Source organism: Artemia sp. Qi Xiang Cuo, unplaced genomic scaffold (genome assembly GCF_049724085.1).
Source record: "Artemia sp. Qi Xiang Cuo unplaced genomic scaffold, ASM4972408v1 HiC_scaffold_23, whole genome shotgun sequence".
NCBI lineage: Eukaryota > Metazoa > Arthropoda > Branchiopoda > Anostraca > Artemiidae > Artemia > Artemia sp. Qi Xiang Cuo.
In genome coordinates this window covers 3469146-3494478 of record NW_028297432.1, presented here as the reverse complement: position 1 = coordinate 3494478, position 25333 = coordinate 3469146, and the positions used below count along the sequence as shown (strand labels likewise).

General features: G+C 35.7%; 1 protein-coding gene and 1 pseudogene across 1 annotated transcript; one reads left to right on the top strand and one right to left on the bottom strand.

The window, feature by feature from the left end:
* Nucleotides 1–6137: 6137 nt before the first annotated feature.
* Nucleotides 6138–6719, top strand: LOC148938972 (C-type lectin domain family 4 member M-like). The gene has a single exon (XM_089107369.1). The coding sequence runs from the start codon at nucleotides 6139–6141 to the stop codon at nucleotides 6598–6600; it is 462 nt and encodes a 153-aa protein (XP_088963495.1). The 5' UTR covers nucleotide 6138; the 3' UTR covers nucleotides 6601–6719.
* An 8077-nt stretch (nucleotides 6720–14796) lies between these two features.
* LOC148938971 (putative ATP-dependent RNA helicase DDX46 pseudogene) overlaps nucleotides 14797–25333 on the bottom strand; it is a 27668-nt pseudogene continuing 17131 nt past the window's right edge.

The window sequence follows — 25333 nt, the reverse complement described above, 5'->3', positions numbered from 1 at the left end:
TAAAAAACGGATTTAACTCAGGCACATGTTACCCTTGTCAACTTTTTTCCATATGAGTCCTTTCAGCAGTACCTTCTCCGATAATTCGTGTATTATTGTATATGAAAAAGAACCATCTATCCCTGCGTCATCTACAACTCCTCCCTTGGCAATGTGGGCCGACGCCGGAAGAACAAATTTTAAGTCGTAATTGGAATTGTGTATAAAAACAGGCACAAAATATTGTTGTCTAACGATTAAAATGCAAGATTTGTGGGCTCCCCTTCTCAAGTTTCTGTCCCCCGTTGGGGTTTCCTGCAGAAAATTGTCATGATCTATCAACGTCCTTTTCCTCCTCTGACCTACAAACTCGACAAATACTCATTTACAAACCCCGCACTTTTTGCAATTTTTAAGTGCAACTATGCCATCTGGTAATAAGAGCAGCTGATACTTTGTATAGCAAAGGTACGAAAGTGCACTGTTCACTGTTTTGATTAGACTGGCCAATGCCAAGCGCATGTAGTCTTCGCCATTACTCAACATCTCAACTACCTCCAGCACTTGCATGGTATTATTGGAATCTCGTTGCGCGTGAGCGTAAGAGACCCCTATGGCTTCATGTATTTTAACATGGATAATTTCGGAGACCACACTGCCTTTCCATGACGATAAATAAAAGTTCAAATAGGGATAAAATCCTTTTAATAGACAGTGATGATAGAAATTCACAAAAATACCAGATATTTCGGTCACATATACAGTGACCGTCATCAGAGTTTTACTACTGATGACGGTCACTGTATATGTGACCGAAATATCTGGTATTTTTGTGAATTTCTATCATCACTGTCTATTAAAAGGATTTTATCTCTATTTGAACTTTTATTTATCGTATTTTAACATGATTTGAATTTGACGGATCGCACACGTCTGTCAGCTTAACCTCGCAGTCCAAAGCGATCTTATTGCTCTGCAGGAGCGAATTTTGAAAATTTTTAAATGTTAGATCACTCTATCACTACTTACTGTCTCAACAGCGTGGTATCCCTGACTTTTACAGTGTTTCATGTGATGCTTTAACAGAAAATCAGTCTAAAATCTTGAGAGGCATGTTTAACAGTAATAACACACACCACATCGCTTTTTACCCTCACATATAACCCTACTAATATCCGTAATCGGATTGAAATAACCAATTGAATCGGAGTCTGTGGTTGGGGTGTATAGAAGCCACACCCAATGTTATACTGATTCAATTGAAGGAGCCCGCACTGGAAATAAGACACCCTTCTTATCGGAACGCTGGCCCTCTTCAAATTCTGGTTCATACTGTAACACTGTGACACCAATCTTTAAATGTGCATTAGCCCGCTCAAAAATATCGATTCCTTTTAGTGTCACGGGAAATTGACCATTTAAACAATTAAAATTTACTTTGGGGAACTTTGAACCCTCCCTACCATTAACTGCCATTTTGTCCAACTTTTTCTTAGTGGCATCTTTTTGAAGTGGTCTGTATGCCGCAATTAAAAACGCCAACTTTAAACACTGCAGCCTCGTATCGAAACAGATTCGTTGTACCCCCTTACGTCCCTCTAACTCTGAGTTATATTTTAATTCATGTGGCACCTAGCCCCCCTTTCCCCTTCTTAAAAAAAAATACTTTTTAAAACGAAAGAAAGTAAAATTTAAAATGTAAATAAAAAAAACAAAAGATACACTAACCCCCTTGTGATAATTGTACGACTTACTTTTTATAATAATTGTCTAATTTAGAAAAACCTACACCTAAATTGTGAAATGAGGTGGCATTTCAAACATATCTGTGAGAAAGTATTTCGAATATACCTCTCCCACACATTCATTAAAAAAAAATATTTTTAGTGCTATTCATGCTTTTAAACTGACCCCCACTCCCCACACCCTCATTTTTTGTTCAAGAATGGCTCGAATCTTATCAGTATATAAATGTGTAATGGTCAGAGGGTCTGTTATTATAACCCCTGAAACTAGAGAGTTGAAGGGGTCACCAAATTTGGTACTTTAGACTAATATATGATGCAAAGCAGAGCTTAAGAGAAAAAAAATCCGGACCAGGGGGGACTCATTTTGTTGAATTACTAAAAATATCTAAAGCATGGAGTGGGCTTATGGTGGGTGACAGAGAACTGTCGATAAAACCATTCCCGGTCTGTTCAATCACAGTGGGGGGATGTGGCTCCAGGTTCTCTAACTCATGTTCTTATTTATTTTGTGATAAATTGTAGAGCCAGACTATGTTGTACTTTGATGGACCTTCGCTATGACGATCCAGGTCAGATTAACCTGTAGCCTCACCCAAATATTCACGAATGAAACTATCTATTCACCTTGGATTCTCAAACATGTCAATATCGCAACTTCAGTCCTACAGGACGAACATATCCCCAAAAACATCGTTAAAGAACCCACCTTTACAATCAAAAGACTCTAGAGCCAATTGGGCTTTATCCTTGAAATTTGATGGTGTTAAAAAAATTGGTTCTTTAAATATTCGCGATTCATCACTCGATTGTTCAACTGGTGGTGCAATATGTTTAATATTCAGAAAAAAAAGTTTAATTTTTTATGTAAATTTTTTATAGTTGATAAACCTTTTCAATGTCTAATGGTCACTTGTCCACTACCACCACCACCACCACCACCACCACCTCAACAAATAAAATAATAAGAAAAAAAGTTGCATTTCATTTTGTATTTCGTAATTTCAACTGAACATGTTAAAAAATATATATTTTTTATTTTTTTTTTAGTCAGGAAAATGTAGTCTTATTCTTAGAAGGGTAAGTTAGAACAAGAGAATGATAAAAAAAAAACTAATGGTTTTATTCCAACAAATTTTTAACATAAAAATGCAAAATATGGGTCCAATTCGATTGTTTGAGCCTCTTCATTATAATTCTCAATTAAATTTGACCATCCTTCAAGCACTTGTTAATAATTAAATAAAAAAACAAATTTTTTTCAACTGAAATTAAGGAGAAACACTAAAACTTAAAATTAACCAAAATTATTACGTATATGAGGGGGGGGGTCCCTCCTCCTCAACACCTCGCCTTTCACGCTAAGTTCAAATTTTGTTCCAATTCTTTAAAAATGAGCCCCTGAATCAAAAAGGTCGCTTAATTAGAATAAATAGCTCTTTTGAAAGCAATAAACAAACTTTAGCCTAAAGAGTGAGGTATTGACGAAGGGGCGAACCCCCTCATATACGAAATAATTTCTGTTCTTTTTAAGTTTTAAAGTTGCTCCTTACTTTCAGTTGAAAAACTTTCAACTGAAAGTTTTATTTATTTAAACTAGTTTCTAGTTCAAATTTTAGCTTAAAATCTCGCTTCTTATCGTTTTAAAATAGTGATGTGACATCTAAGATTACCACCCACATATAGAATGTCTCTTCCTCACTGACACTTACCTTCTTGGAGATATCCTACCCATTAACTCCCTCCCCCAAACCCTCCTTCTACCAAAAAAAAAAACTTAAAACGTACTTATGCTTAAAAAGAACCTATACTATATGCAAACATTGGGTAGATTTAATCACTTACATTCCTCCTCCTCCGGGACTTTGAGTGATAAAATTATATTCGAAGAGATATTATTTAGATTTTTTTGAACAAATATTTCAATTTCCAAATTTTAATCAGTTGACCTTGGGAAAAAATGCACCTAGGAGGGGGCTTAGTTGCTGTCCAAATCCTTAGGTCACTTAAAAAGAACACTAGAACTTTTAATTTATATTTGAATGAGGCCTCTCTCAATATCCTAGGACCTTTAGGTTGATACCGTTACCAAAGAAAAAAAAAACAAATAAACACGCATCCTGATAAAAAAAAAAAACTAATGGTTTTATTACAAAAATTTTTTAAAATAAAAATTTAAAGTATGGGTAAAAATATATGTTTTTATTATCTTCATTATAACTATCAACGAAATTTGAACATTGTTCAAGTGACGCGGTATGCTGTATGAACACTTGGTCCTCGGCTTCAGTTAACGGACACGAACCCCATATGATTCTTGTTGATGCTGCTGCCTTATCAAGAATTTGCAGTCTTCTGGGTATTTTGTCCCCTTATTTGATTGAAGTTGACATGGGCTCTATAAATATTTTTAAGAGAGAAAAAGTGTTTTCTCCATCAATATCAACAATTAAAATGTTGTATGGTCCTTTTTTAGAACCCTCCTCCTCTACCCTCCCTCCTCTCCCGGGGAGGACCCTTGGGAACCGGGAGCTTCCTTCGATGTAGGAGGATCGATACCCTTTAGAGTGGGGGGTATCGGACTTCACAACACTGTTCAAATAGAACAGTCACAAATTCTTTCTCGAAAACACCTAAGTGTTTCAATGAAATGACCAAAAAAAAAACGGGTTCACCCAAATAATGTTTCTTGACTTCGCTGTGAAGACATATTTGGAAATTATCAAAAAACCTTTTTTCCTGTGTAAATTGCCTATTGAAGATTGACATCTTACTATTTAAAGTCTGCTTTGCGAGCGACCCACTTATAATTCAAATTGGATTAAAAAGCAATGGTGGATCTGATAAGGTACCGGTTGTATGAAAATTCATTAGCATAAACATATAAGTTTAAAAGTGCATGTCAGCTGTGTAGTATCAAATTTCTTTCGTTTTCGTTTTTTCAAATTTTTAGTTTTTTTGTCTAAAAGGAATATTGAAATTATTTAATTATAGTGTATCTTGGTTAGAAGTTAAGATGTAAGGTTTTTTTTGTTATAGAAATGTATGATAAGCATTCCTTTATATATATACCAGCTAATTTTGTTAATGAAAGAAAATGAAATAGTTTTTAGAAACAAATTTTAAGTTTTACTCATCAAAAGCTATGCGCCTGAGAAAATTTACCTTATTTTTGAAAATAGGGATAGAAACAAAAGAAATTATGTATATACTTACAAATTCTGACAGGTCTTCTATATCTGAACTCCTTGGCAAAACTTGAGGGGGGTTAAGCTCACAATCTTCAGTAGGCTGAGTTGAGGCATTATATAAAGCAGTTCACTCCATTTCCAAGTTCATTCCAGCTGACATAGAGCTAACACTGGGGTCAGAGGACCTTATCATTAAAAGATTCACAGGCATTGTCTGGTCAAGTTCGTATGTAGTTCTACCAGTGAATTTTATAACTGAAGGTCTTGTAGCTTGCGATAATATACCTTTGCTAAACCTTGCCCTCTTTTTAGAAGGGGGGTATTGCATGTGTCCACTTCCTTGAAAAAAAATGTATTTTGGGTTTGGAAAATAATTCAGTTTATGTTAGGCATTTAAAGTACTGTAAAACATTTTTTTTTTTCAATAGAGCTAAGCACTTTTTTCAAAAACATCCCTAAAAAGGTTAACTTATAATGATAAAAATCACACCGTAAATGAACACTGGCCTGTATTTATTTACAAAAACATCCCTAAAAAAAAAAAAAAAAAAAGCCGCCGAAAGTTTAAAAAAAAACTTGAAAAATTTATTGTTTAAAGAACAAAAAAAAAAAATGCTTATAATTATATAATTAACCTTAGTTATATTTTAAGGAAATAATTTCTTAATTAAATTAACAACATGACAATTTCTCTTTTTATTATAATAATGAGAAAATTTTTACTCACCAAAAATTGCTTTGAATTATCCATTTTCTATGTAACTGCTTACGAAAAATTTCAATTATGCTATGTTCAATAAACTACTCAAAACTGTTGAGGAATCTAATTTGAAACTTGAATATATACAAAAAATAATTGACATCTAAAAAGATACACCGGTTTTCCAACACAAATACAACATAAAAAAAACTAGTATGTAATGAAATAGAAATTAAGTTAAATGTGTCAGAAAAACCTTGAGCCAGAATAGATTATACCCAACCTGTTTGGTACGGACACATACGCACAGTATATACCTTCAAGCAAATTCCATATGATATTTCAAATTACTATAGGAACGGTAGCTCTTTGCAAATGACCCTGGTAACCCCAATTCGTTGAAAACTTACACACATATCTATGCCTTCAGGCGTAAGTTTGCATTTAGGTTTTCAACGAATTGGAGGTTTACTACTAATGTGTCAGCGTGTAATTCAATTACTGTTTTGTGTTTCTAGGAGCGATGAAGCTATCCTGCGCAACAATAATCATCATTAGCTGCATAATGTTGAGATCGATTGATGCCAAATGCCCCAAAGGTTGGTCTTTACACGGAGGGTCATGTTACATATTTGAAACAACGCCACAAGATTACAGAGAATCTCGAAACAGATGCAAAGAAATGGGCGGTGACTTACCCATCCTTAGATCTGTTGAGGCGCAAAATTTTGTTCAAGAAATTGCAAAACAGCATGACGAAAACACGTGGATCGGCTTGGATAGCACAGAGTCAGTGCGCTCGTTTAACCTGGATTTCACATGGATTGATCGTACCTATCCAGTCTTTGACTACTGGGCGGAAGGTCAGCCAGGCTCATCAGACAGGCCTAAATGTGTTCAGATATGTAAACATCACAGTTGGAAATGGACAGCTTTTCCCTGCTATTCAACAAGCAGCTTCGTTTGTCAAAAACCTGAGGAATAATTTTACTTGAATTTCCAGAAACTGTGATTTTTCTTCTTTGCATATTTATAGTGAATTTTGGAGAAAAAAACTGGGCGTATTTTGTGCTTGAGGATTTTAGAAATAAAATTCTTCGGTTACTTGTTAGAATTTTGGGCGTAACTAAATGCATTAAAAATGCATGTTTTACCAAATCTAACATGCTTTGATAGACCTAAATATAGAATTTAACAAGTACCTATATTTACTTTGGGAATGCACTTCAGGGATTAAGAAGCAAATAAAATGGACAAGAGATGGAGTAAAATGTAAAGCCAATTATGTTAAAGATTTAATGAGGTACTTATTAAGAATCCGGTAGAACACGCTAAGAACCGCATCTAGAATATAAGGAAATCCTATATGAAAAACAGGTTTTCGTTGGCTAGTGAGGTATTGCTCATTCCGTGACAAAGATTTAAACTTTAGTTTTTTGGGGTTGATGACGGAAATAAAGGTACCTAGGTTAGGTTACATGTGTAATTATATGCTATGCTTTACCCCCTCCCCCTAATGTGCAAATATATAGCCCAAATTTGTTCATAAACTACTATACTTTCATCCTATTTTGTTTTATTTCATTAGCATTAACAAAACTTCACTTCTAGTGTGTTTACCGGATTCTTAACAAGTACCAAAAATGATTTCACAGCTTAAAAATTAGCCTTCCATTTGTGTCATTCAGAGCAACATGGTTTCCGTTGAATAAAATATTAGCCCTTTTCCAGAATTGTTATTGCAATAGACTGCAGTTTTGAGCAGTGTTTTTAGATTAGCCTAGTTAAAACCCAGTTAGATTAGAACCCAGTTCAGACGAATTTCATTTTTGCAAAAAAAGGATAACTGTTATGCCTGGCAAGTACATCTGCATTAATGCTGGCCTAAGGAACCAACAACTTAAAACAAAGAGACGAACGGTCTTTATAACACAAACAGTAAAAATCTACACGTGGCTTCATTCTGGTTCTTCGGTGGGGTTTTTGGCTTGGTTAAGCGAGGCTGTTTTTTTTTAAACTAAACTGAATTTAGTTAAAAATTTGTTTGTGCAACACTGGCTTGGGCGATTTGTCTAAATAAATAAGTGATGAAGAACTTTCATCTCCGTTGGATTTATATTTCTGAAAGATTAGTCTCTGTGGCAAATATTTTTGAAAATTAAGTTTTGAAATCACTTCTTCTAATGTTCCAAAGGGTCCACCTTTTTTGCCTTTTTAGTCTTTCAGGAAGGCAGATGCCTCATTAGCTTCACTTCTTGGCGCCCATGCTGTTGAATGATACTCTTTCACATAGACAGAACTATAATAGATAGATAGATAATTTTATTCACCCACTCTATACAAAACAAAAAATGGCACGAATGGATTATAAATAATAATAAAAAAAAAAAAAAAAAAAAAACAATTAACAGCAAAAACAAAAACAAACGTTACAAAACACCCCCAAAACAAAAAAAAATAATAAAAAAAACTCACTAAGGACGAATTGCAATTGCCATACTACTCGGCCCAATCGACCCCAAAAATTCAGAACGACGTTTCGTCACAGCAGCAATCGGATCTGTGATACCGAACCTTGCAGACATCCTGGAATTTTTAACCCACGGTGGGGTATTTAAAAGAAATTTGGGGTATTTAAAACTAAATTATGCTAAAATCACCAGCAGATCCAGGGGGGGCCTGGGTTCCCCCCCCCCCCCACCAAGATTTTTCTGGCGCTCTTTTTTCTTTTTTTCGATCTTTTTTTGTGAATAAATTTTTCAATTTGGTCAATTATTGGCACCTTTGTTACAGTCCCCCCCCCGAATTTTACTAACTGGCGCCATTGTCACATTCCCCCCCCCGCCAAGATTTTGCTTTAGGTCCGCCCCTGGTTAAAATAATTTCTTTTAATCATTTTCAATTGTGGCTTAAAGCATTCAGCAGCTAAATGAAGAATTCAGATTTAAACTAATCAAAAATATATAATCTCTTTATGATCTCTTTGTTTGTCATCTGGGGGGCCTATTCCACCTTAACGCTAAAGTCTTTAAGTTAAAGTCTATAGTACCACATTGAAGCATTTAGGAGTGCAATTTATGGTGTTAACTGCAAGTTTACAAGTTTTTGTTCATTTACCAATTGTCTTCAAAACATTTAAACTGAAAATTTTATTGTTTAAACAAACACATATGGATAAGTTATTCCGTTGTTGAAGTATTGTGAAATATAGTTTATCCCATTCAAATTGCCCTTGTGCTTTAAGGAAGGGACAGCCGTCATATACGAAATAATTTGTTTTCGTTTTTGATGTTTTGATGTCTCTCCTTACGTTCATTTGAAAAAAGTGCTTTTATGGTTCATTTTTATTCTTTTTTTTAAATCCTAAACGAGGGTTACCCATAAATAAAAAGAAGAGTACACTGTAAAAAAAATTGTTTGATACCACACAAAAATGGTTGTTAGTGCTTATCAACGGCAAACAGAGAATTTCAGCAGATGAAAGTCTATTCTAGATCACGGTCTGGTTATTTCAGATCTTTACTGAATATCAAATCTGTTGAGAAACAAAAATGACGGATTCACATACCCAAATTGAATTCTCAAACACAACATGTGGGATTTTAAGATCCTTATTGGATTTCCATCTTGTTTGTTGGATTTCCTGTTTTTTAATTGGATTTCCATTCCTATCGTTGTTCAATTTATTAAGCCTACAATCTTGTCTGACCATGAAATAGATCCATGTTCTTACACCTGCCAGGAATGGTTATCAATAACAAGTTTCAGATGTAAGACCGAACAGGTCCTCCTCCTGCTCAGAGGCAGACTATTACTCTCATTATAAGGTTTAGTGGAATCGTTAGTTTCCAGCGAAACCCAAGTAATCATACTACAAAAATAATCCCGTAAAGTATGATATTAACATTCAATAGGTCCGAACTTAATTTTACTTAGGAAAGGCCGAAAAAGATTGTTTCTCTTTTATTAATACACTGTAACTATTCCAAAAGCCACTAGTGATAAAACAAAATCATATGATATTCTTCTATGGCTCCAAAATATTAATTGTAAGCTAAAAATATTTGTACATAACTTTATGCATGTTCATAAGAACATTTGTATTATACATAAATTCACTTTAAATGGCACCATAGCCAAATTCAAGGATATTCTAGAAATCGAAATCTACTGTTGAAGTCCAAACCATTTTGATCAATATAACCTATTTGCGTCGAGAATTAAAATTTTTTTTACTGAAAAGTGCATAAATCTTAATTAGTTCAATAATTTGTTGGAATTCAATAAGCAAGTCACAATTCCAATAGAAGAATTGTTTTTTTTTGAATTGTTTGAATTCGAGCAAAACATTTTGTTGGAAATCAACTTTTTTTTTTACAGTGTAACACCCCCTTGGAATTGACTCTTTAGATCAAAGTTTAACAGTGCTGAACAATGCTTCTAGGAAAAAAGATGATGTAATATATTCACTTTTCGAAATAAACCATAATTATTCTAAATAATTAAGATCACTTCCGAATGTTCGGTTACTTCCAACTTTTATCAGTACATGCACTACCGATGACACTGTAGTATTACAATATCAAAATTCCCCTTTCGCACAATCCCCCTCCCAATTTTGACAAAAAGTGCATCTTCATGTAAAATGTAAGATAACACTCGATTGACATCATATATCATTACAGCTGAAGAGCAAAGATAATGGTCTGAAGAATTTGGAGGTCTAAATATTATCGTCTCTAGCAACCTATTGTGGAGGAAAAATACAGTTTGACGTCAGGGAAATTGTTGCAGTTTTTTTTACACCAAAATGTTCAGAAAAATCAGCTTAATTTCACAAAAAAATCTGCTCGAATCCAAGTTGCACAAGTGTTTCAAATTCTCCGTTAAAGGGGGAAATGAGGGGGAGGAAATCAATTTTTGTGTTTGTAAATATTTTGGAATTTAAATAGTCGTTTCCTATCAAATCAAGCATGAAGAATCGGAATCCGACGTCAGAAATCCAGTTTTCCGCATCCCAGAATTAATTTTCACCTTCTTGGAATGGAGGGTGGATAAAGTTCACGGATTTATTATTTGACGGGTTCCTGCGGCTAAAGGATCATTTTATGTCAAAGTACAATATTGCCAAATATTAAGCCACAAGAAGTTTTTCTTTACTATTTACCTGATTTCCACCTCTAAGGGGCCTTTAATATGAGGGGTTACAAAGTATAACATTTTGAAAACTACTTCTTAAGTCGAGATCAAAACTTCATATCAATCAGTTATAAAAAAGAACGTTAAAAACTCAGGTAAATTAATCACAAAAACATTTTGATTTTAAATCACAACCTAAAGCTTATTCTTCTTCCTCCTCGACTCCGTTATCATCCTCATCCTGTATTGCTGCAGCTTTAGCACACAACGCTCATTTACACTCACCACAGGCAAAGTTGCAGGGTAAACTGTTCCGACGGCAGCTGCATCTGAGAGACCCGCTGTTGCACTGGCACCACACCATCTTTAGCAGATTTTTCGATGCTGGTGCAACATCTGTCATAATTAGAAGTAACACATTCCGTGACGAAGAGAGGCACCAACCCCACTCTTCGGGCTTTAGCGAATTGGACGTGTCTTGCCACTTCGCTATTTGCAAATAGCGTCGGCAAAAATGGTACTTTGCGGCAACTAAAGTTGGCGGAAGCCGCTCTGCCTGAACGAAAGCATTTGAACTTGCAACCCGTATTGTGAATGCTCGCACCCGGACATTTTTCAGGGTCTTCTCATTACTTTCCCCCATTTACATGCGGAGCAAAGCTTTCTCTCCAGCTTCGGCGATCTCCAGGTGGTTGGATTCTAATGTCATAAAGATCTTGCAAGCATCCTTAAAAATTCCGTCTATGTGACAATGAAACCACTGCTGATTCCTCTACGTTGTGAAGTCTGGATGTTGTATCGCAGCCCAACATTGCGTGGCAAACGAGTAGATTGTCTGCTGCTTCGGTTTCTAATTTGTTCTTAGTCCTTTTTATATTAGTTAATTTTTAGGGATTCTTAAAAATTCCTCCTTACTTTTGACGATCTTCACGTTAGGAGATAATTCAGTCATTAAAACACGACAAACCTTTGGTTTTCTTCAGCTGCGTACAATGAAAGATCTATGAAATCCCAAATTATCTTTCATTGGATGATCAGTTTTTTGTAGTTAGTGTATCAGTGTGAGTCAAAAACTACCACTGCCTGGCCAAAACGCCTTGTGACATAATCTACGGAAAATCCTGCAACCTCAGAGTATGCGGATCCAGCAGCCCACGGGATTTTGTGGACTAGCCAGCCACCATCTAAAACTGGGAGGTTGGCAATGTTATTGGACCATTGCCAATGACATTTTCTTTTCAATTTTCTCTCGCTATCTGTCACCACGGATGACGTATCAGTCATAGTTACAGCTTTCTCCTTTCTCTTGAAAACATATTTGTCAATGTCTTTCGCTTCCATGTCCTTTAGAATCGTTGCTCTCACAGATTTGGCATCGTCTGTGTTTACAGATGATGAACTGCGGACGCCAATAACCACGTTCAAAAGCTGTGAATCCTGCCTGAGGGGTTCAATGTATCGAAATATCTTTTCGATATCCACCAAACCTTTAGCTCTCCTCGAAGACATCGCTTCTTTGTGATTTTCAATATTCAACTCCGCGAGGACAGTCAGGTTTTGCATGCGTTCGTTAACGAGAACCAAAGTAGGCATAGCAGGTGTCCAAATTGTCCGCTGCAATTCAGTCATGCCTCTACCTTTCGTCAGACCACCACTCGTTTTCATACTTCTAAATGACGTCTGCTCTATCACCAAATAAGGAGAAAATGCCTCTCAGTAGTTGTCAGTTCTCCGGATGAACAGGTATTCCTGTAACGTTTTGTTCTGCTCTGAGTTGCCCTTCCTCAACGGAATAATTGACTGCCCGAATAGCTAAGTAGACTTCGTGTAAAGATTGTGGCCGGAAGCAGCAAATTAAGAAAGCATTTCTAACAAAGACTAGATAAAGCTAAAGTTTGCCACTTCCTTCAGCTCTTAGGATCTTTCTCAGGATTTCAAGTAGGTCCAGATACTGAAACCAAAGACAGGCGGTTCTGGACAGGGGTAATTGTTCTTTTACCCTATGAACTATTTAATAGATAAGCTCTACTATTTCAGATAAGATAAGCTCTACCGAAAATTCCGTGTATTGTGGTCTGAATATTACTACCTTTAAAGTTATCAAACCCCTTTCGTAATGAAAATGAATAAGAATCTAAAGGAAACGCTTTAGAATATTCTGGTTTCGAGTTATTCCAAGTCCGATGTCACGATAAGCACATGTTATTTCATAGAACTATGGTAGATGGCCCCACTGATTAGATCACCTAAAGAATAGCACTAAGGAATGGAAACCGCAAACTGGAGAGGGAAGGAGATTCTGGAATACTGGTTTGAAATAAAACTGTTCGAGACTCATATTCTAAGGCGCCATTAATAGGAAATGATGAATCGACCAAAAATAATTAAAATAACTAGTTCATGCATGTCAGCTTTCACAACCGTTCTAGGTAAGATGAGGTACTTGACTAAGTACAATCAAGTTTTTACCTGAATTCAGATTTGGCGTCAGCATGCTTGATTTGATAGGAAACGACCATTTAAACTCCACAATATTTATAAACACAAAAATCAATCCCTCCCTTATTTTCCCCTTTCTAGGGTAAATTGGGGACACTTGTACAAGGGGGACTCGGGTGGATTTTCTTTGTGTAATTAAGCTGATTTTTCGATCATTTTGATAAAAAAAAATTCGGAGACAGTTTCCCCAAAGTTTGAGCATTTTTTCCCGTATCTTTCCTCCATTATGTGCTAACATCGTTCTTTGCGTTGTCGACGAGAAGAGAGAAATTTAGGGTATTTTTAAATTATATTTGAAAAACAAAAACTCATTATATGTCGTTGGCTGAGACAAACAGACAGCCTAAAGTAACTGAGCAGCATCAACTATATAGCTACCTGAGCATACGCATTTTTTCCTATTCCATTGATGTTTAGTTTCTAGCAATCGTTACTAAAACAGTCAACATGATTCATAATCAGGAGGGCCCGACCGATGTGGATTTTTGGGGTTGGATACCGATATAAGGATATCATACTGATACTATATCGATATAACTTGCCAATAGATTCCCCTCCAGAATCTATCAAACCCCCCATTATCTGCCCATGTTCATACTCACACGTTTCTCCCTGGTCTATTACACACCAAAGAACAGCTTTGATAATTGACAGAGGACTACGAATAATGTAAAAAAGATTTATTGAGAAAAGATTTAGTAAAAAATTAAATCAAATAAAGTTCTAGTCTGGATAGTAAAACTATCTTAAGCCGGTTTAGTTATATAACCACAAATACGTGAAAATCTGAGTGAAAGAAGTATAAGATATTTATTGAAATTGCTGATTCGAAACCCAAATTCCAAAAGCTAGAACTGGTATTTTAATCATTCACATATTAATGAAAAACTGTACATTACATTCATATGATATGATCTCTTACTAACGAATCCATGCTAGGCACACTGCATACGGGGTGCAGCCAGGGTTTAAGTTTGGAGGAGGGATTTAAAGAATGTATCAGACAAAATTGTTCAGTATGCCGACAAATGCGGACACATAACCTAAATTTCCAAGTTAAATAGGAAAATTTTCCAAGGTTGGACCCCCCCCCCCCTTTAGCTGCACCCCTGACTGGATATTATGTTTTTAATCGATTGAATCTTGGATCTTTCACCGACGCAAGTGAACATTCATTGAACCGAAATGTATAGTATATTGGATTTTTTTTTTAGCTGTACGTTCTTGAACTCACCATATATTTCGAACATTGCTGCACCAGGTGTGTATTGACAATAAATACGCTTCAAATTCATTTGACTCATCTTGCTGCTCTCCATGGTCAGACATAGCTGGTGGCTCCGCCCATAAGGACTGAACAAGCAAAAATTACCTGAGGAAATCTGGTACTATCTTCTGGATAAGTAAAAAGTAAAAGAAAATGAAAAAAGGCCGATATCCGATATTTTTTCCAATATCCGATAATTACACTGACCCCATATCAGCCCGATAATATCAACCGGCCGATATATCGGTCGGACCCTAATCATAATAACATCACAAGTAAAAGACAATAATATATTGAGATAAAATCAATGCGTACAATTATCTATACAACTTTATATCGCCCTAATCGTCCCTGAGTCACTGACGTTGCCATTTTCATCATTTCCTCCTTAAGGATCCTTTGCACTTCCGCACTTGCTTTCGAAACGGCCATTTCATCTGTACTTTCAATGGCCAAGTAAAGTTTTCTTTCACCCTCAGGCGGTTGCTTCCCAGGGGCTACGTAAGTTCCACGAACCGTGATACCTGCTTCTGAATATTCAGCAATTTGAAGAAGGGCTTCCTACAAAGAAAGAAAAGGGACTAAGATCCTCATTTGACGTCTATAAATCATCTTTTAATGTATTTATTATACGAACTTTTAACAAAATCACGACAAAAAGTATATACGCTGAATATAGACAGAGAATGAGAAAAAAAGAGAAAAAGAAAGACAGAAAGAAAGAAAAAGAAAAAAACTGCCATATATATGTTATATATGTCGACCTGCAGGGTTGTTAAACTTACGTAAGTCAGTTTTGCCCCGAGTTTGGCCATAATGCTAAGGGGGACATGTATATCAAGATTTTGAAATAAACAAGGTTAGGTTTAGTATGTTTAGTAAGAACTACAATAAGATTGAGCCAGAAACAGGGCATACGAGAGGGTGGGACAGGGGGTATCCCTGAGATCCGGGGTACCAAATGGGGGGCCGGCACGGATGAATATAAATTTATTTTCTGTGCATGTAATCTGCTAAACTCAAAAGTTTAGGATGGTTTTCCAGTTCACTAAGGATTAATTTTAATTTTCGCCTTGCCTTGAATAAAGTTGCAACCGCAAGTGAGCGAATTAATAAAGCTATCAAGCAGTTTAGTAATGTATTATTATTAGCGTAACAAAATGACACGGAGGCGGCTGGAACACGCCCGTGGCTGACACAAAACTGCTGTTAGACGATCGAAATTCGTCAATACGTGGTAATGATTAGCATTCGTCTATGCATAGTCTCATGCACATCCCGTTTGACTGTTTGAGTAGACGTTATGTTTGTTTTAGCTGCCAGTCCGTCACTGGCTCAACTGTTTGTTTACGATGCAATGCAATGTTCGCGATGACATAGTTCTGTAATAGAATTAGTGATCTGCAATAAATTATAAACATAAGTCTGGTGCTCAAAAAAGGAAAGAGAAGGAAGAAAAAGATTTGAAAGAAAATGAATCACATAAGTTCCAGTTGTCTCTTAGATGTTTTTTTTTAAACCGCCATTACAGTCATCTAAGGTTTTAGTCAAAGTAGGAACCAATGACACAGTAGATTTACATAAAATTACTGTAAAAATAAAACGGAACAAAAGAAATATGTCGCTGATAATGAAAAGCAAGCCTATGTGAGCCTCAGTCAAATTTGTCTGTCGTGTCCTAACCCCATTCCCAGTCAGTCCCAAATGCAAGAAAATATTTCGACATAGAGGTCCCGCTTTTGATTCTAGCCGCGACTTATGCTATCATTAAATTCAATTGCCATATCACTTCACAGAAGATTCGGCAGGATGTTCTGTTCCACTTCTGTTTTTTAAAAGAAAATCACAAATAATGAACTAGATAACCGAGATATTTGGAGTAAATTTAAGACAATATTTTACCGTTTACTGAACATGCTGCCTAAGGTGCAATGTTCTTCTTTAAGAATTCCGGAAGGCTCTTCAGCAGAGAAACGGTAGGAAAAGCAGTTTGATAAATTGCCAGAACATGAAAATAGCTCTAATAATAAAGCCTTTTATGTTCAGTGGAAGTCAGAGATGATCAGATCGAAAAAATAAAAATAAAAATGTGACTGAACTACTTCTGCGTTCAATTCAGCAAGAGGAGATAAATGGTGCAATTTGTCAAAGCGACTGCTTAATGTTACTTTGTTACTGTCTGAGTGCTTGCTTTTTCATAAACTAACGGAAAGGTTGGCGACTTCTTTAATGAGGCCTTTTTTGGTATTTTAGAACAGCCTGCTAATTACGATGCTATTTTGAACGAACCTTTAAATAAAGTTCAATCTTTTCAAGAGAAATTAAAAAAAATACAGGTGCATTACTTGTCTCATAACATTCAGAATGAGTTCATTAGTTTGTGTGCTGCCCAAGTGACAAGAAAAGTCCTTGAAGAGAGAGAAAAAGCAAGGTACTACGTTGTAATTGTTGATACAACACCTCGCTCAAGGCATGTTCAACAGACTGCTTTTTTTTATATATTTAAATTTTGCCGCTCAGGAAAATCAGCCCTATACAGTTTAAGAGAGGCTGTTGTGCTTTACTGACTGTTAAAAAAAAGTGAAAAAGCCACTGCTAAGCTTATTTTGAATAAGCTGAATTAGTATGAAATTCAGTTGGAAGATTATAAATGCCAGTGTTACGACAATCAGAGCAATATGAAAGCTGCTTATAATGGAAAGGCCAATCATATTGAAAGGTAACGTGAAAGGCCACCGTTCTCTCTGCCAATAGCAAAATTGTTTCCTCTGCTTGCACTTAACGTTCCTTAAACCTATGCGGAGAACAAGCGGTAGAGAGTCAACAAGTTCTCTTCATTCAATATCCAAAACTCGTTGGTCAGCCAGAGTAGATAGTGTCAAACCAGTTACTGCACATCTACCAGGGATTGTAAAGGCCCTTGATGAGCTAAGTGAGCTAAATTTAACTGCAGAAAATCGTCGAGACAAAGATGGGCTGAAAACCAATATCAAAACATTTAGGTGCCTTTTATTTGCATCTATTTGGTTCAAGACTTTGAATTAAGTAGACATCGTAAACAGGGCTGCAGTGTCGTTAAGGAACGTTGGATGTTGTATCTAAAAATCAGAGTTCTTTGATAGAAGATTTGAAGAATCTTCGCTTGGAAGGATGAGGTCAAATATAGTACAGCTCAGATAGTGGCTGATACCATGGATTGACCCCAAAAACTGCAAGAAGAATATAAAAGAAGAAAAGAACGAAAGAGACCAGCTCGTGAAGACTGCAAGGATAATGTAGAAAACGAGTAGGGTTGTAAGAGTGTTTTCAAGCATGATATTTTCAAAGTTATCCTGGACAATGTCATAGGAGATAGAACATTGTTATTTGTAATATGACATTTCGGTCCCTATAACACTGTATCAGTATCAAACAGTTCGTGGTAACGAACTGTAAGTAAGGTTCAATAGTAACCGAAACTCTAAAACACGAAATTTTGATAACAATAGATATATTAAAAGAATCACCTTTTTATGCTTATTTCAAATACGTAAATTTCATTAAGTTTAGTCTTACCGGTCAAACCTTACGAGCCTGAGAAAATTTTCCGGATTTTCAAAAAAAAGAGGAAATCTCCTCTAAAAGTCAAGTGATTTTAATGAAAAACACACCATCAGATTCAGCGTATAAGAGAACCCTACTGCAGAGGTGGAATTTTGTATTTTTTGCCAGAAGGAAGATCACGGATGCGTGTTTATATATTGTTTTTCCAAGGGTGGTCATAACGACACCCGACATCAGTGGTCCTAGAGTATCGGGAGAGGTCTCATTAAAAAAAAAATTAAAAGTTCTAGTGTCCTTTTAACTGACCGAAAAATTTGGAGGGCAACTAGGCCCCCTCCCCCACCCCTTTCCCCCAAAACTGTCCGATCAAAATTTTGAGATAGCCATTTTGTTCATCATAGTTGAAATCCCCAATAACTATGCATTCGGATATAACATGCCCCCCCCCCACAGCCCCAGGGGAAAGGTCGAAAATGCATACATTTTCGAGTGGGGAGAGGGGCAAAGTTTCTGCTGGGAGTTTTTTCACGGGGAAATTTTCCATGGGAAGGGAATTTTCCAGGGGGTGAACTTGTCAGGGGAAATTATACACTGGGGGAATTTGCCAGAATTCTTATAAGAAATTCTTTTTATATGTCTTGCCTTCTATTTTCCGTCTCATTTTTACGTGCGGAGTGGTTAAGAGCAATTTTCCGGGGTAAATTTTCACCGGGATTGAATTTTCTAGAGGACATTTCCGTGGGGAGGGGGTTATCCATGGATGCGGGGCCAGATTTCCTGGCATTATTTAAAAACGATCAGAAATTAAATAAAAAAACAAGTTTTTTCAACTGAAAGTAAGGAGCAATATTAGAACTTAAAACGAACAGAAATTATTACGTATATAAAGAGGATTGCCTTCTCCTCAACACCTCGCTCTTTACGCTAAAGTTTGAATTTTTTCCCAATTCTTTAAGAATGACTCCTGAAACACAAGAGCCATTTAATTAGAACAATAAGACGCTTTCTTAAAAGTACTATAAAAAACTTTAGCGCAAAGAGCGAGGTGTTGAGGAGGGCACAACCCCCTTTATATACGTAACAGTTTCTGTTCGTTTTAAGTTTTAATGTTGCTACTTACTTTCAGTGGAAAAAAACTTTTTTTTATTTAATAAACTGAAATGGTTGGGTTTAGCAGTTGGAGACAGACTTTGTAAGATAAATCAACCTTGACATCATCGTTAATATGTTAACCATAAGAAAGGGCAGAACAGGGGACTTTCTTGTGAATAAGAATACTTAGGTTACTGTAAAGAAGGACTTTACCCTATCAAAATTTTGATAAAAAAAAGACTAGGTGTAAATTATCATGTGTATTATGATTAAAAAATAATTCATATTAATTAATATCATGTATGTTTTCGACAATAAATGATTTTTTTTTAACTTCTACAAAAACTTTAAAAAATCGGTTTAGGCATATGCCTGAAAAAAAAGTTGAGAACTAAATAAACCAAAGTTTATATTTATTACAAAAATTATCATTTTGTCAATGCAGCTTATAAGGTGGCCATATTTCAATGTTCTATTTAAGTCATTGTTCATGTCAAGCTTAATAGTGATATATATATATATATATATATATATATATATATATATATATATATATATATATATATATATATATATATATATATATATATAAATCCAAATTAATCTTGAAGTTTTTTTTTAAGAAGTCCCAACTTGCATATTGTATGATGTACTAAAAAAAACTTGGTATAAAATCAGGAAAATAGGGGGCCCAGGATTGCTCAGCACAGAGTTCCGTGACTGCTCTCGGCGGCCCTAGCCAAGCATTTGATGCATCAAGATATTAGTACGTATGGGATCAAAAACATTTACTAGAGACTGACAGGTGACATGTGTTTAATATTTCCAAACTACTAATCAGATATAAGGAACAAAGCTACACAAACTTTTGCAAAACTACGCCACATTGATAAGTTTTTATTAATATGGCGTAACTTTCAAAATGTTACATACAGGTGTATCTATGAGGTTTCAAAAATACAAGTGAATAGAAAACGTGGAAATATTACAAACTATTGAAATTAGAGTCAGTAAAAAATTTCCATATGGATAAAAATGTGATGAAAATATATTAAAAACGGGTTAAATCTTTTAATGAGACATTAAAAAATAAAAATAAAACAACTTTTTAGAGCAAAAATGATATTAAAAGTCTGTATGTTATAGCTTCACATCTGGAAGCCCTTAATAAGGGGAAAAAAACTAGCTGAATCAAAACATAAAAAAGAAAAACACAACAGAAGGTATGCAAAAACAAAAAACAACGACAGGAAAACTCCTATCTAAACAACATCTACTGTGGTAAAGCCCCAACGCACAGACAATAAGGAATTGCACAAACAAAATAAAACAGTATTTTTATAAAAAATCAAATTAGAATTTTTTTTTATTTTTAAATAGAAAAACCTTTTCATTTTTATAGAATTCCATGTAAGAAGGTATTTCAAACCCACATTACAATACGCACGTACATATACTGACATCTTGTCTTTGCTTTCCCGCTGAAAAAGGCTTCCGAGTCTGAAGCCGAAATATTGGGACTTTTATTATTATTCTTGTATTAATAAGTATTATTTTTATTTTTCACTGTAGTATCAAAAGAATTACAACATTTTAATATATTTTCATTACAATTGTAAACGGAAAGGCAGCATGGCTAAGAAACTATTCATTCTGGATGATTAAAGACCTCAGCGTGAGTCCTTTGTGATAGCACTCCCTCCAACTTCTCTCCCCAAAACCCACAACTATAAGCACATTACACCTCTTTTGACTAACGGCAAAGTGCGGATCCTTTAGGAAAAATAATCATTAAAAATAATCAAAATAGCGCATGGTTGTCCAGTGAAGTAAATTCAATTCACATTTTACGAATAGCGTTTGGTCTATACAACAGATAATCAACCAAATTTAAGATATGAGCTAAATCCTTGGTAACCTTATGAGGAGGTTCAGGGAGACGAAAATTAATTTCAGAAGTTGTTTTCCCGCATACGTCTTTAATCTTCCTTTACCATTGCTTGGACTAATAGAACTTTGTCGTTGTAATACAGAGAAGCTGATTTTTATTTATTTTTTTCTTTATGATCTTTCTTAGTCTATTAACCTTTGCAATATGACCTTGCTTTAAAAGATTTATTGCTTGCTTATAAGCGTCATACTTGGTTAAAATCTCAGTCTTACAACGATTTCCAGTATGTATGACAGGAGAGTCCAAAGTGAAGCCATTGAAGTCATATGAATGTTGAAAATCAACACACATATGTCACATATAGTGTCTGATTTAGAAAGCAGATGTAGAAACTTGAGGGAGGGAAAATTCAACCGTCAATTAAAAGTTCTAACGGCCTTTTAATCGTCAAAAACGACCGGTGGAAATCTGACACCCACTCAACACCCCAAGCGTCCTTGGATAGCCCGTAACACCAATCGATATTGGACCAGAATCTTCAGAAAAGTCATTTTAATAAGAGCGATAGAAAGGCTAAAAATTGCCTAAAGATTCAAGGACTTGAAACAATGTTAAGAGATCATAATTAAATAAAATCTTAGCGTTGTAATATTAACAACAGTGTGCATCTGAAGAAGTTTAAATGGGCATAATTCTGTAGAGGGCATTCAACCAGCAAAATATAGTTGCGCTTGAAACAAAAGGTTGCATTTCACAGTTTTTGTTTTGTTTTATTTTTTCGAAAAAGAGCTACAAAATAAAAAGATTCCTCTATTATACGTTTGCAGAGGCACCTCAACTTCATAGCACGCAAAGGATACCGGTTATAAATGGGGCACAAATGTTTCAGCGCCTCTACTCAAAAAACTACGAAGCACAATTTTTGGCACTACAAACAAAATAAGCCAAAATCTTCCGCTACAAAATTTGACCATATACGTTTTTTCTCATGTATACCTTTGCAGTCAAACTGTTCTTGCAAGACTAAAAAAAACGGTTTTCGCTCTACCACAGAACTCAGCAAATTGCGATACACCCCTTGGCTTTTGGGCACAGGGCTACATATACTTAGAAAGACACAAAATACTGTTCTTTCCCAAGGCCGATTTTTAGCTACTCCTAAAACAGCAACCTTCATGTGCAACAGTAGGCTAAGTTTGGCCAGAAAGATATATAGCAACTAAATTGGTAGCTTTGTTTCAATTAAATCTTTCTTCTTTCAGTGACTATTTTTCGATTTGAATGGTATACCTCCTGGAACCACAACGGTTCCAAGAGTTCTTATATAGAGTCTCGGCTCTAAATTGAAAAAACAGAATCAAGCTTCAGAATCGATCGTAGTATGGTATTGCATGCCTGTTAAAGGCAACTGTCTTGGAATGTATTTTTATGTTAAGCATTTGGAAGAACGAAAAAGAGTAGCGTGATCAGTTCATAGAGGTAAGGCTGTCATAAGGAAAATATTACTTTATATAATGTTTATTTATAAGGAAAATGATAGAGGAGCCTCAGACAGTGTTTAACTTGAGTTAAAAGGGTTCGACGTTTTACTAAGTTCTCGTTAGTTTTGAAATATCCATAAATACTCAATGACTAAAATAGGGGTTCTCAAACAGAGGAGGAAGGAGGGGGAGGGGTCCTAAAATTCAAAACATAGGGGACGAGAATTAAAGTCAGGTTTCAAAAATATACAGGCATATTGATGATTACGAAACAAAACATGACTTTGCTTTGAAGTAAAAGCAAAAATAAAATTATAATGAGAAGCATACAAAAGATAAAAGTCAAAACTTAATGTTTTCAAAAATTGATAAAAATCAAGTTCGCACTATTGTAATATTTACAAAACTCAGTGATTAGATGACAATGAATTACTTCATTTCCATCAGAGAACAGTCTTGACATTCAAAAGGAATGAAAAAACTGGGCTGTAAAAGCATATAAACAGTAAAAATAATTCTAAATTAGAAAAAAAATAGTTACCCTGGATGTAACTTTCCACCGGGCTTGTTGTGGAAAATCGTTGATCTCGATTTCAACCTCAATTTTATTGACGGTTAACTCACTTTCCTCCGTCTCTTCGGCTTCACCTTCCCGCGGAATGTAATTCAACTTGGTATTGAGTCGGGCTGCAATCTGGGCGGCAACAGATTTTGACTATAAAGGAATTAAAACACTTACTCAAAAGTTATCTTAATAAACATTCTGAACTACAGGGTCAACAATGGCCAAGGTAATACATCGATGCTTCAGTTGATATCAAGCCTATTAATGAAGATTTGCTTTCAGAAAGTTATTTTCTTAAAGCCTCCAATACATCATATTAATCCTTTTACGGGACTCTACTCAAAAACTGTATCTCAAAGAGTCCATAAAAGAAAAAAACCGGTATTTATTTAAAGGGGTTTGTAGGACTAAATGTAAAATATAGCTCGATGAATGATAGTTAGAAAGGATATATTTACTAGCATCAAGATTAAGCTTGTTTCAAAAGTGGAAATTAACTGAAAGCTGTACCGACTTATTTCTACAGTAAATCGTCACTTTGATCCGAAAACGATCGGACACATTTATAACGCCCTTTTAAAACATTATTTTTTCTTCCTGGTTTCGATCTGAAACTTTTTAACCGCGTCTAAACGGAATTTCATTCGTCTACTTTTTTTATATATTTTACAAACATCTTTCTAAACAGCGGAGTCCTTAAATAGTATACAAAATAGTATGAAAAGAGGAAACAGAAAGATAATATACTCAAAAATTACAACAGAAACAACAACTTCGAAAATAAAAACAAGGATAACAACTTCTGAAAGGAGAAAAAAAAAAAAAAAAAAAAAAAAAAAAAAAAGGGAAAATTAAACAAGCAAACTTGCCCAATCGTGCTTTAGAATTTCTGGTTTTGTTTTTTGCCGGTTAATAAATGTCTCAACAGCAAGATTTGGGTCTGCTAGGTTATAGCGCCAAATCAGAAAACTTTTTTTTGCCCAAGGTGGCAATTTTAGTAGGTACTTGGCGAAACGGAAAAATAAAGAGCGGATTTTAGAGTTTTCACGGTTTGCCAATAATTTCCAGAAAGGGGTCACATATAATATATGTGGCAGAGCGGTAGCGTTGTAAATACTTGCCAGTAGGGACGGTTAAATCTCAAAGTGGATTTAACGTTCAAAGCATAGAAGCTGGAAATTCGCCGTTCAAGATGTGAGATCAGGAGGGAGCGAGTATGCTGTAATGAGGAACCTATTGGCAACCCTAGATATACTATTTTATTAACTGGTTTTACTGAGCAATCACCTAGTGTAACATTAGTAAGAGGGTCATTCTTCCAATTGTAAAGCAAGACTTCCGACTTTGGGGAGGAAAATCTCAGACCGACTTTCTCGTAATCGGACTGCAGACATGAGAATATTTCTGAAAGGCGGTTAAGCGTCCGGCTGAGATTCAGCGTGTCATAAGCATAACATACTAGGTAGATGTCAATGGAACTGAGAATACATGATGAAGGACAGCTATCTTGAGGCTCAATAATGTAGTTGTTGAAGAAATTGGGGGATAAAACTGCCCACTGACGGGCACCTTTACGGACTGGTATCAAACCTTACCGTGGTGCTGACGGAAAGCCTTTATTGGGAGGGAGCTTGAGTCGCACGTAAACGCCAAAGTAAATGTCATGGAGAGCCTGAGTGTTACTCCAGGTCACTCCCCTTTGAGTTTAGCAACATAAGCGCATGAATCAATGAATCAAACGCTCTCTGCAGGTCTAAGCCACTGATCGCTAGGCTTTCTCCTGATTTGTGTGAATCCAGGAGTGCATATGCAACGACATGGAGCGCTTCAGCACAACCAATACCGCGTTGGAAACCGAATTGTCTTGGTGGACTGCAACACAGTTTCTCAAACTCATCTACGAATAAAAGTTCAAATAACTTGCATAGAGAAGTAGCAATCGTGATTGGACGGAAAGAGGAGCATTGCATGGTAATTTTTCCTTTTTTAGGAACTGGCGTAAGGTCTCCAATTGAGAAAGTGGTTGGGACAATACCCTGAATGAGGATAATCTGCATCAGGAGAGTTACGTGACTAATAAGAGCGGGCCCACCACTTTTTAGATGGGGTGCGCTGATCTCATCACTGCCGAAAGATTGTTTAGGTTTTAGGCGACAGATGGCCTTGCATACAGCACCCTCTGTTACAACATAATCACCCTGAGGACAACTATCTAAGAAGTCGTTCAACTCAGCTTCATAT